Source organism: Psittacula echo (genome assembly GCF_963264785.1).
Source record: "Psittacula echo genome assembly, chromosome: 5".
Lineage (NCBI taxonomy): Eukaryota > Metazoa > Chordata > Aves > Psittaciformes > Psittacidae > Psittacula > Psittacula echo.
In genome coordinates, this window is record NC_137739.1 from 52,236,793 (window position 1) to 52,250,429 (window position 13,637).

The 13,637-nt window shown below is 38.8% G+C and overlaps 1 protein-coding gene across 2 annotated transcripts in view; it reads right to left on the reverse strand.

Annotated features, from left to right (window-relative positions):
* FBXO33 (F-box protein 33) overlaps positions 1 to 13,637 on the reverse strand; it is a 19,497-nt gene continuing 5,860 nt past the window's right edge. For both annotated transcript variants that reach the window (XM_080618979.1, XM_080618978.1), the window contains 3 exons: positions 12,011 to 12,121; positions 6,134 to 6,819; positions 1 to 3,343 (listed from right to left, as the gene is read on the reverse strand). In XM_080618979.1, the coding sequence (XP_080475105.1) occupies positions 3,072 to 3,343; positions 6,134 to 6,819; positions 12,011 to 12,121 (1,069 nt within the window). In that variant the 3' untranslated portion in view covers positions 1 to 3,071. The remainder of the gene's footprint in view (positions 3,344 to 6,133; positions 6,820 to 12,010; positions 12,122 to 13,637) is intronic.

Here is a 13,637-nt window from a genome sequence, read left to right on the forward strand (position 1 = left end):
TATTAAATAGCTTGACTTCATAGCCAGGACTTAAGACAAATGCAATGATTAGACTGCAGACTGGATGGAAAAAATCAGACATGGAGCTCTAACAACAGGCATCTGTTGACACAGCCCGTATTCCACACTGTGGCTGGAACTGCAGCAAGGACTGCACAACTCTCTCCCATCCTCAAGTGGCCTGTTCCTCCTGCTCATCTTATTTTTCAGCATTAAGTTAATTAAAAGCAAAGCAGGAAGTAGGCCGGACTAAAAAGAGAAACACATTTATGTAACTGAAAGTTAAAACAAGTTACTTCCCAGCTGCATTAAGGCCATTCTCCGTAGAAATGCAGTAATCTGCAGAGATAAAATTAACATCCTGCAGCTCTGTTTAAGCCAGAGGACACAGCATTTGCTCCAGGAAGTTGCACAGAAAAAGCCAGAAATCTTGATCACTTTACAACCAGATTTCAGGTGCAGATGCTGCTGAACAATCACTATCAGATTTCACTGCTACATAAGCCTCCATCCTGAGGCTGAGGCCTGAAAGGCACCAAGTCCCATCACTTTGCTGGAATATGAAAAGCTGTATTTACCTTATCTTTATTACCCACCACATCTTCTCAGTATGCTTGCAAATGATCTTGCTTGGCAAGTCTAGATCTAGTTGACTGCTTAAACCACGAGCAGTGCAGGAAGTCTCAGGCTTGGTAGCAGTTTGGACTACAAGGAAATGGAGATGCAGAAGCTGAAATCAAACCAGTGCTTGGCACACACACACACTGAACAGCCACTCTGACAACCCTCACAGCACAACCAGCCAGTACAGGCACGGCAGCTCCTCAGAAGCTTACCAGGTACTTGCAGCTTCCATTCAGAATGCACGGCTACGTACTCGGGGTACAGATAAAACGTGAAACTGAAGCATTGCAGGTATTCAGAATCTATTTAATAGTGGGACACCAAAGAAGTACTACACATTGTTTTTCTTGAGCACATTAGATTTTGATTTAAGCAATTGCAACAGATGCAGCAGGAATTTCTCAAAAATAGTCTTCTATCGTCTATAATCCACAGTTTACTGTATCAGTCTAGTAAGTCATATCACAATATACTGTTTGTGCTAACTGGTCCGATAGCCTGATCTTTAGCAAAGTGTCCTTCCCCTTTTTCCACCCCTGCCAAAACCATTGGCAAAACTCAGTCAAATTAAAAAAAAGAATAGAAGAAAAAATACTGTACGACTTAGTTTAGACTCTTTTTGTTGACCTAAACACAACGGGAGCTACCAGTTACACACAGCTTATCAACGATGGTGCATTTTAATCCTAAAAATCTTCATGCTGATACAATAAAGTATTTTATACAGTGATCAATTTTTAATGCTTTATTCATTGATTAAAAGAATATACATTTAACATAAACCATACAACATCAGTCATCAATTCAAACATTCAGCTGGTTTCCTTACATTTTCTGTCAGGAGTTTTTTTTGTCTGATCACATTTATAAGATAAAATCTCACCACATCTGGCATATACACACACTGTGCCAGTGGATTCACTCTACTGATGTACATATAAAATCCGCATGGTATGTGCTCACTGGAGACAAAACAGCGCACACCTGTCAAAAGGTCATTTTAATATAAGATGGTAAAACCATTTGTAAAACACATATAAACTTTTTCCATAAATAGAATCATATCTGGACATCTGTTGCATAAATTGTGTTTTTCAAAGCTTACAATATAGCAGCCAGGTCTCAGCACTGCTGGGCACCCACGTTGGCCACTTACTTTATTATTGCAGACTGTCCTTTAAACATTAAATGCACAACATTCGTACCACTTAAAACTGGGGTCAGGTGGAAGTCTCACAGAGACCACGTCTGTACCGCGGTTGCCCTGAAACAGTTAAATCGGCTTTTAAAGCCTCTCAGATATAACAAGATTTTAAAACATACTTCATGGAATGTTCTTCATGCATCATAGCAGCTCATACCTGTGATAGAACAAGCTTTGTATTTGCTTCCTTTCCTTCCTTTACATTCACTATTCACAGTGAAACAGGTGCATGTTTGTTAAGAGTTCTGAGGTTGCTGACTGAGCCACAGCACAGCTGTGTACCACAGGTCGAAATTCGACCTTATATATTACAATCTAGCAGTATCTGGCTGGCCAAAAGTTGGCCTGCCCCTGCCAGCATGTGGGCACTTCTTCGTTTTTAATCTATTCTTTGGCAGCTGACACAGGCGCTGACAGAGAAAATCCAGTGACTCGGTTGATAGGGATTTCACGACTAATGTTTGTTTGCAGGTGTATACCTTTGTACTGAAGTCTTCACTGTTACGTTTTTACCTCATCGGAGTGCACATTCTTTTTTTCTTTAAAACTTTGGCCCAAAGCTAACTTTTAAGGAAGATGACAGAACATGAGAATAAAAAAGGAAGAGTTTGCAAAGAATCCGAAAGACTACATACAGCTCATGGAGTGGATCTGGAAGTGCAGGTACCTGAACAGCTAGTGTTTCACCCCACCGCTTACCAGCTAGGAAAAGCTGAGAATGGGAGTTAAGTCATGCTTCAGAATCGGCACGTGAAATAAAACAAGGTGAGAGTCTTACGATGAACAGCCCTGGATAGACTTCTCTTCCTTTAAGCCTATTAAGTAGCATGCTACCAGATTAAGCACACAATGACAGCACAGAAATCCACTGGGCTATGGATATGGGTATTAAAAAGGGTTGGCTCCTGAGCACAGAACTCCGATATAAGAGTAAAAATCATTCCAAATGCAGTTATCAGTAGAAGTAAAAAGTTAGCTGGCAACCTCGGACAGCCTTTGGCTGTGCCTCTGTAAGGTCTGGTAGACAAGTCCATTAACCGTGAAAACCCTAAACACTGCCACTTTCAGCTTCTAAACCAATACCCGACTACGTTCTTTGATCAAGAAGTAGAATACACATATATAATTCTATATAGCTAATACTGATTAAACACAGCACAAAAGGGGTTAATTCACACTACTGAAAAAAAAACATAATAGGACCCTACTTGCATATGTAACCACAGGAATTGTAGATAAGGAGCTAAATGCCTTCACTGAAGCTTTGCATCTCTCTGTAGAAGTGACAAGTTGGCTCAGTGAAGACACTGAGTAGCTCTATGTCCATGACAGCATGCCACGGTCGACCCAATCCGAGAGATACTTGCTCGATGAGATTGTGTACTGGATCCACATCCTGATCAGCCAGTTCTCCTTGGTCAAAATCAATGCTTTCTTCTGTGACTTCCAGAACTTTCAGGTCAGAGCCACGAAGACGAGCAATTGCTATGAGATTATGAGCCCAAACTGTGTAACCTAGGGGGGAGAAGAAGAAGTTGCTCTGTCATTTTGCTACATGGCTTTTTTTTTTTTTTTTTTTTTCCTGAAGTACGTAGTAGCAAATCATCTCAATGTCCTTTCGGACCTATCTGTCACCTTCCATCTGGCAGAATCCCCCTACAGCATGGGGATTTCTTTTTGGTTACAAGTGGTAAAGCCCAACCTTGTATTCTGAGTAAAGAATTATCAAAAATATTTCAGGTAGTTTGACCAAGCTTTTCCAGATCTAATTTTTTCCACTATCTGTGGAAAAGTGGACTTCCTTACTACAAGTTGTATCTACAGTTTCAAACCTTCTGTGATCTGCTTTGTAACAGAAATAAACAGAATTAAAACAAAAAGAAGGTAATCAGTTATTTCAAGTGAAAGTATAAAAGGATTGTCTTACAACTGTTTGTGCTAGAAAAAAAAGTGGTTGCTTTTGTTACATTAGAGGTAGATTTAACAAAAAAACCCCAAACCATGCAAAACCAAAATCCTCTCCAGGAACAGGGCACACCAGTATATAAATATTAAAAAAAAATAAAAATCTACATATATCTTGTTATTCTATCTGAGATTTAAAATAATTACAAAGCTTCCCCCTCTTCCCATTAGTATATATTGGCATCCCTCTTTAAAAACACCTACTGCCTTGTTACCTGTTAGCTTTCTGTACCCCAGCTAAGGCAAATGCTGGGCTCCCCCTTATTCAGATGCAAACCACAAATAACCTGGGAACTTCCCTTTATTGGGAGCTCTGCCAAGTCAGTCCTTCCACTGCAAAAGGAAAGGCTCGTTTCTGCCTTCATCATCATTCTGTTGGTGAGACGCCCTCTTAGATTCTGCAGTCTACACAGTATTTGAACAGGGAAAATTAAGCTGCTGGGAAATTAAAACTATATGTAAATAAAAGCCTTTTTCCGAGCTAATAGCAAAGGAGAGGAGGAGGAAAAAACCTCCAAACGATCTCAAAACAAACCACCACCACCAGCAACCCCTGAGTAGTATTGGAAACTGAAAAATAACCTCTTCAGTAGACAGGAAAAACCTGAGCACTTATATATAAAGTGAATTATGGAGCCAGCAACCATTTTATGGTAAGCCTCAGAAAATGTAAGTGTGAGGCTAAGAGGCTGCACTGAAACATCACAGCATTCTAGATCTTTCTTCCTAGTCATGTTCTTTTCACAGTTGCTATTCTTGAAGAAAGATGCTTATGCTACAGTACCAGAGGAGTTATATTCACAGCTTTAAAACTATCAGGAGGCATTCATAAGCAGCTTAGCTAGCTTCTGTTACAAGGAGGGGAGAAAAGAAGGGGAAAGAATCTGGATCCTAGCACCAGAGCAAGGCTGATACTTGGCCATTCTCTCCCCCAGGTATACACGGCATCAGTCCAAATGAAGGTGTAGCAACACCTAGTTGCTCACACAGAACTGTAGAAGGCATTTGCTTTTCCAATACCCTGCACAAACAAATTCCTTCCGCTGAACAGACATGCGCTGGTATTAAAAGATACTTATGCTAGCTTATTTCAGGTATTTCACCATATTTGTTAAGTTTAGATAATGCATTAGAGGACTTCCCCAGAGGAGGAGGATAATTTAGGGTAATGCTTTTTAAATCTTTTTTTTTTTTTTTTTTTAGGTCCTCAAACTTGTACCCAAATGTTAAACGAAATCCAAAAAATGCACATTTAGCCTGGTACAGTCATGTGCCAGTATCCAAAACAAGGCAGACCTCGAAATTATAAACAAAAGACAGCTGAACTGATCTCCTCCCCCCCCACTTCCTTATAATTTCTCACTAGAAGAAAGTGGAAAAACCTTTTCCTAGCACATACACCACGACCTTCTGACTGCAACCAAGGAAATGTGAATGTACAGCCTTCACTGCTGAAGGTCTCTCCCTGTTTGTGCTGAATGACTGGAGCTTTACTCCCCCAAGCAGTGAGAGGACAGCTTATTCTTATGCAACACAATACAGAGTCATTATTTAACTCCTTCATGCATCGTCACACTTGGTCTTGGTAAGCTGATTCCAGCACAAAGAACTATTCTGAATAATTTCAGTTTCAGGTGCTTTCAAATTTGCTAAACAACTGTAACCTCCAGCAAGTAATGTACTGATGAGGAGCTGAATATAAATGCACTTTATTATAATTGTTATTTGCAATGATATGGCAAATAAATAGGTGGGATAAACCTAGTTCTGATATTACTGGTGAAACCAATGCACCCAACTGAGCCAAACTCCTCTGCACTGTACTTTTCAGCTTTCATCTGCTGGCAAAGTCTTACCAAACTGGTAACAGACTTCCTAGCCCTCAGCCTTAGGGCACTTCTCCGTGTTATTTACAAACGCAAAGCACAATCATTTCATCTTGCCAGCATATGAGCTCACAGTAAAACAGCAAATGTTTTCAGTGGTCACAGTCACATAACCAGCCACCTGGTAGAACTTGCATAACGCAGACCACTTTCAGGATAAGCCCTCTTGAATGCTCAGTTCTTAGTGATCCTCCCTTCTGTGAAAAGCCTAATAAAATCCTATGTGACTTCTCAACAGAAGTTAGTAAGCTACAAATACTTTCAGAACTCGTACACAATAAACACCTTCTAATTTTCAAACACAAAAATATCTGTACAAGTTACAACAGAACACATAGCAACCATGCAGAAGGCTTCTGAACACCACTCCACTAAAACACATTGTGATTAAAAAGGCCAAAGTGTTGTAAGTATTTTGAAGTCATACACTATGCCCGCAGAGCGTACAACCTACCATGAACAGCCACGAGAGACAGCCTTGTGCACCTCCAGGCTAGTAAGACAAGTGGATCTTCATTCCGGTTGTCGCTGAGATCTGGGAAACCAGACATGTCTATCACATCATTCATTAGTATAAAGTGAGTGAGGAACTTGTCATACTGCCTGGATATGAGGTCAACAACAGCCCCTGAAACACAAGTGATGTAGCTGTCAAAGTGAATCCTCTCTAGGGGTATACTGGGCTTAAGAATCCTTAACATATCATCACTTTTGACATCAAAAGCCATTATATAGACCCGAAGATTAGTGCTGTTGCGAGTCAGCGCCTTCCAATTCTCATCTTCTGGCATACTGTCCAATGACTTGTGCATTATGGAAACACTGTGGACCAGGAGAGACAGTCGATGCAAAGGCACATGGTTGCTATCAGCCAGGACTCTTGCCATTTCAGCTGTAAAATCACAGAAATCCAAAGCGAGCGAACGCAGATTCACAAAGCGCTCCAATTCAACCGCGGTGATAAGAGTGGTATTACCAGGGATGTGGTTGTCCAATAAGCTCAGATGTTCCATGGTGTTGGCTATAGGGTTTGACAAGGAGGACAATGATGTGGGAGTTACTATTTGCAGCATAAACCCACAAGACAGCCATTTCAATTGCCTGCTATTGCCTAGTATCTCTTCAAACAGCTGCTGGATTCTGCAAGTAAACAAAACAGACAATGATCCTGTTAAACATGGTTTAATCTTACCAAATGCATACCATTCTATTTTTCATTCCAGATTCTTCTTTCATTTAATGGCCTTATTCTGTAGGAAGGTGCTTTTATTATCGTTCTTGTGAACTACAAGTGTTAGAACCTGACTTTGCAGACGTCCCACAGCAATTTAACCCTCACTGCACAGCAAAAAGGTTAAAATTGTAAGCCATCTTGTGAAAAATAAAGCATTTTGTCTTTCAAAACCAGTGGCATACTATGAACCTTCATTTCATGTATTTTCCAGCACGTATTTAACACCCTCCCACATACATTTTAAGGTTATGCAAGTAAGAAAACCTGTAATGCTTTTAAAACATAGCTCTTGTTTTTAAAAACAGCTTTTTGTATTTGCTAACCTCTCCAGAACTGCAAATTCAGTATGGAAAAAAAAAGTAATTTTCAATTAAAGGTTGGAGAAACTTGACTTTGAGCATAAGTCAGAATGATCTCAAGCTACCTGCTTGACTCTGCTCATTAAAGGGTAAAGAACAAACATATAAGATGATTCTTTAAATAATTCCAAGTGTACAGCTAACTGGATTTTCAAGTGTCAACAGGTTTTAAGTTTTACCGAGACAACTTGGACCTGGTACAATTTCAACCTCAGACAAATTCAAATGACAAGTGCTCTTTGAGCTTATGCTTTAGGACATGTATGTGGATGAGCATTTGATCTCAAACCCTGGTCTGCCAGAGGCAAAAAATTAGTGTTAAAGGGAAGCAGCTGAGCCAGGTTATGACAGTTCCACAAAAAGAAATAAGATGTAAACACCTCCAGCACAAAACGGCAGAAATTTGTGCCTCAAATCAGCTAGTGTTTTACACAGAACACTTCTTTCTTTATTGCTAGGAACATCTGCATACTTCATGCATCTAAGCAAAACACTGTTACAAAGTTGTTATTCTCACCCATGTATCTTTAATAGAGATATTAAAGGCTTATTTAGCCCAGTATCCTGACTAACAGTAAAGAAACACTGACGCCTTAAGAAGTGCAACAGAACAAGGAAAGCACATAGGGGTATTTCTCAAATTATCTCCCTCATTTCCAAACACTTGTAACTCAGACCCACAGGCTGAGGTGGCTCTTTGTATGTAGTAACACTCAGGGACCCCACTTCTACAAGTTTATTCACATATGCGTTTAGCAACTGTAACATCCAATAAGAGAGAATTCTGCAGGATGATTTCCTCCCCTTCATGCTCACTCTGAACCTGTCACCTACCACCTTTGATGCCCCATAATCCTTCTGTTTTAAGTTTAGAGATCAATCCTTATTCATCCTCTCCCTCTGCAAATCCTTATTCATCCTCTTCCTTGCTTACGCTTTCTTCTCCTAAAAACATACTGTGTTCGCAAGGTCTGAGTTCTCTTTGTAAGTGGAAAAGTTGGTGTGATTACTGTGTTTATCTATTATACACCTCAGAATAGTTCCCAAGACTTTGCCTAGTATAGTCATCGGGTTTAAAGACTTCAGTTCTTCCAGATATTCTCTGATTTTCTGATTACTTTTTTTTAACTGAGGACTGGCAACTGCGGCACAAACAAAACAGTTTTAAACACCAGGTCAATAGTCACAGATAGGATAGTTTTACTATTTTATTTCTAAATTGTTCTACAGCTCAGATGAGCCCGGTTTGATCCTGGCAATGTCTGTTTCACAATTATGCCTGACGATGCATAAATTGAGGGCAGATTCTCTGACAATCCCCCAACCCCCAAAGAAAAAGGTTCTACCACAGAAACCTCTCTAATTTCTTCCAGTGAACGATGACTCTTCCCTCTCCACCCTCACCATAAACACCTACAAATGGCGCTGTAATGGTTGCAGCAATGGTAGTTTATTTTGTAATAGCTTAAGTAGCTCATCTTAATAGTGCTTGTAATATTTTACAGAAAATTGAAGAGATGACAAATCAATTTTGAGATGCTTAGTAGAATACAGAACACTACCATCTATATACCTCACTGAACTAAAAAAAATCTGTTTAAATTGTGCTTCTCATATGACTTAAACGTCTAAGTTAGAAGAGTACTGTTCTAGTACTCACACAATTTAACACAGAGAAATACAGTACAGAATTCTGCAGCTGTAGGGTGGGTTTTCTCCCCTATGGGAATTGCATTAAACAACTTCTTAGAAGAGAGATAGTAATTTAATGCTATCTACACATCAGCTTATTAGTGCAAGCAGCGAAGTATTTATACAAGTATTTAGATTTGTGGTGACAAGTCTACCAATCTGTAGGTTCTAAGAAAACTTTCCCCAGTTCTTTGCCAATTTAATAACAAGAGATCAAACATGTCAATAGAGAACACTTAAGAGTAATCACTTTTGGATTGTTTTTAATACCTGAATTGTGTAAGTCCAGACAAGAAGCGCCCATATAAACCACAGGCCATTAGTTTTAACACATTTCAAATAAGTCTTTCAAGGGTTTTTCCTCCCTTGCACACTCTTGAGTATATCCTATTTTTCATAAGCAGACTGCATCTAACTGGAGTTTGCAAAAGTTCGAACTGTGTTCTAGAAATGTAGACATAATAAGTGAGTATTTGGGAATTAGCACACGCTTTATTATCATAGTAATTTTTACTTCAACTGCTTATCATGTAGTACAATATTTATCCTAACTTACGCACAGTTATCTTAAAGCTCACTTATAAAACTAAAGTTTAGGCATGGTTTAGTATGTGTAACACAAAATATAAGCAGAGCTCAGCACATGCAAGAAAGCAACATAACCTAATGATGCCCCAACAAGTATACATCAGTCCCCTTTCCTTCCTGTAAGAAGCAATTGTGGGATGTTCACTATCAACCTGAATCCTACAAATGATCATACCAGAGCAGAACAGATAAAAAATAAAAAAACTCAAAATAAGTTAGTTTCACAATTAATGACTGAAATGGTGCTTTCAGCCAGAGGACAGACCAAAGCCTGACTAGACAGGCTGATTCGCTATTTAAGCCCAAAGAACAGCCCTGACCAGTACTGAAGTGCATGGATGGCCCTGCACAGAAAGCAAACATACTACTAAGATGCATATGGAGCCCCTTTGTTTAACTCAAAAAGGTCAATCAAAATATTTTTTTTAGTAACAGAGGCTAAACTCATTCTTTTGGGAATCAAACCATCTGAACCATTCAGATAAATCATGGGAAGCAGATTTCAGAAAGCCAAAATTTTAAACTCTTTGTTCAACTCAAGACAAACGCATTACTTATGCTGATGCTGAGCTCCCAACACTAAGGAACTAGGGACATGTAAGCTATACAGAAAAAGAACGAGCATTACGAACCCATGCCGATCAGTGCAGAAGTGTTATTTTTGAAGATACAATCCAAAGCCTCCTCTCCCTCAGAGCAATCCTTAGTCTTAACTTGGAGGAGCATCCTAATGATTCTGTGCTAGCAGAGATTCCACCCACAATCTGTTACACCCAGCTCAATGCTACGGACTTCAGGAAATGCCACATTTTCTTCCCCAACTGCTTTAATTGCAGGAAGTTTTTTGAAATTTTTTGAAACAGCTAGTGATGTTTATCACCATATGGGTTCCAAAATCCTCAACTACCAATAATGCTGTCTCCAAAGGTTGCTCAGCATCATCAGTGCTTTACAACTTAACTGATGCAAACACCACATACAAAAGACAAGACTAAAGAGCCATAAAAATTTACTTCCTGAAGTAAATCTGCTGCTAGTGCTAATGAACTTGAGAATATCAAATAAAACACTGACAGCTTTCCTTTAATTTAGAAAAGGATCAGCAGGTCCCAAATACATTGTTTTACTCCTGAAAACAGAAAAAAACCCCACCAAAACCAAGCAAACAAAAAAGAGGCAGCAGTTATTTGCTCATTCCAAAATGTGCAAAGGTCAACATTCACCCAAAAGACTAACTTGAAAGTAGATATTGGGCTTTGAGGGGTTTATGGCTCTGAAACATGCATACTTATTTTTGTTACTTGTTCAAAGAAATGTTTAACCATGCACTCAGCTGAGTAAACATCTGCTTAGATGGCTCTCTTCAAGCCCCTTGGCAAAGAGTTGATTATATATTTATGTTTTGACAATAAAGGATAGGAAATAAAGGAGCTTTCACCAAATCAGCCTTTTACCTGCACACAGCACAACAGTACATATGTTACATATGCTCCAAGTTCTGCATTCTAAGCGTAATGGATGGCACAGTATGTGACACACATCTGTATTTGCACTGTTTTGCAAACTTATGAAAGCACCAAACTGTTACTTCGATGGTTGTGTTCACATACATACCTTGATCTGATCATACACCTACACTACTTCTAGAACCACTCAAAAAAAATACCAGCAGAGCTCACAAGTGGCTGTAATTATTTTGCTCCTAAGCTACTGGGAGAAAGATGTTTAAAGAAACGCAAATTAAAATTATGGTATTCAGAATTTATCTGTATGGAAGGTTTTAGCATAACTACTAAAATAGTTAACTTAGCATCACTCCTTCTATGGAAATTTATTCCAAAGTCAGTAGCTTTTGACACTGTATTTAACCTTTTCCAAAGAAGAACTCGCTATTCTGATGGTAAGCATTCAAGGACTGTATCATATGTAATTATGGCAAGCTACAATACACCTCTGCACTAAACAAGCACATTGTGAGCTTCGTTCTTCCAGGAATTCTGCAAATACATAACCTAGTTCTGAAACACAACTCAGAGTAGTTGTTTGTATTTATGTTCTCTTTCAAGTTTACTTGCTACATGTCCTTAATTATTGTGAAATACAACAGATTACTTATTTTTCCAATTTTTTCATGTGCAGCAATAGTAGAGGTGCTGGTAACAACACGCCATCCTTCTTCCCCTTTTGGTGCCATTAACGCATTGCTTCTAGAACACAGTGAAAAGAGGAAAGAAAGGATTCTCACCCTGCTGAGAAAGGGAGAAATAAAAAGCCACAAAAACAGACTACTTCATGTGAATAGCAGGAACAGAAATCAACTCTATTTAAGAATTTAGTTTCTCATCCAATTAAAACACTTAAAAGCTTTCTCAGTCACATATTTCAGGCACGAAAATCTGTGCTATGATATCTGGTTTTATTATTTTACTGTATTTGATAATTTAAAAATATAACTTACTGCTTAATCTTCTTGCCATCAGGGTCAACCTTACCGAGGTATGTATTTGATATACTTCCATGTTGCTGCAGAATACTTATATCCCCAAAGAGACTTAACTTCTGAAGGTTCCTGTGAAACATCAAAATAAAAAGGAATCTGTAAGGAATCATTCTGGACAAGACCAGACACTCGCGATAAGAACACATTATTACATGGAACATACAGTCTGTTTTGGGAAACATCCTACTGTCCCAGAATACAGGCACATATGGAACTACAGAAAAAGAGACTGGAGGGGAAAAGGACAACACAAACTGCTAAATCCAGCTGTAAAAGCAAATGCCAGTTTTCAGTCACCACAGTATTTTCAGTAGGCCAGCACCATAAAAAAAAGTTTTAGCAGTGCTTTCATGCACTTTTTAGTCCTTGGAACATGTGTGTTAAGTGTCACAGATGAAAACACCAAATATCTATTCTTTTTAACATTTAACACTTCATCCAATGCCCAGACAGAATGCAGCCACAAACAATCCTGCCTGAGCACTTACGTATTTCAGCTGAGTTACAAATGGGAGCCCAAACCTGTCTCAGTTGAGGCAAACACAAACCTCAGACAGGAAAAGCGAAAGCTCCCAACACTGTGTCTAATTTCTGTCACGTCAAATCAAGGGAAGCTGTTCTAGCTCTTCCCATCAGTTACCAGAAGAGGATTAGAGGTCCACCATGACACACAATTCTGATTTCTAGAAGGGATGCCTAAAAAGAAGTGAATGAGCATAAGTTTATGCTGGACATGGCTCAGGGTGCTAGACAGTCAGTTTTCCTTTCCTCAGTTCAGTTTATTTCTAACTTGCATCTTTTATATTCCTAAAAATTATCAAGCAAGAGATACGGAGATGACTGCAATTTTAGAGTAGCTGTGTGGCATTTACTTTTGAGATTTTTATTTTTTTTAAACTAAGTTTTGGGTAACATTTTTAATACATGCTGTGAAGTAGATTTACTCCTAACATGCAAGGACTAGTCTGCAATTAATTAACATGGCAGAAACTCTAGTTTCATCACAACTGGATACATGAGTTGAATTAATCTTAAACAGCAGGCGCCAATTAACCTGTAGCTGACAATTAAGTGAGTTACATAAATCATTATGTCTGCTGGCTTACAAATCATATGCTAAGACTTCAGATCATCTTTGAGGAAAATGCAGTACAATTACATTGCTCAAGCATAGGGAAGCTCTGGTGCCACCTCACTACTTCCGCAGTATGAATTGATATTCTACCAAGAGGAGGGGAAAAGAAAAAAAAAAAAAAATCAAGTAGTCAGGTTTTATATTTTTTAACTATCAAATGCAGTCTGTAACTGGGATCTACCATAAATCATAACTTACTTCATTTGAAGTTCCTGTATTCAATAACCATATACTTGTATCCTGAAATCTACTCAATGCTGCATTTGCTACTTTCCTTCTACAGGTGAAGAACAAGCTCATACCAAGATCCACAAGCTTCCTATTGAGTCAGGCAAATACTGGGGCAAAATACCTAGATTTTTAAACTGTTTCAGAAATTTTAACCATTCAGTATCTAGTCTTTAAAATACAGGACTACTGCACTGATGACACGTTAATATAAACTGAGCC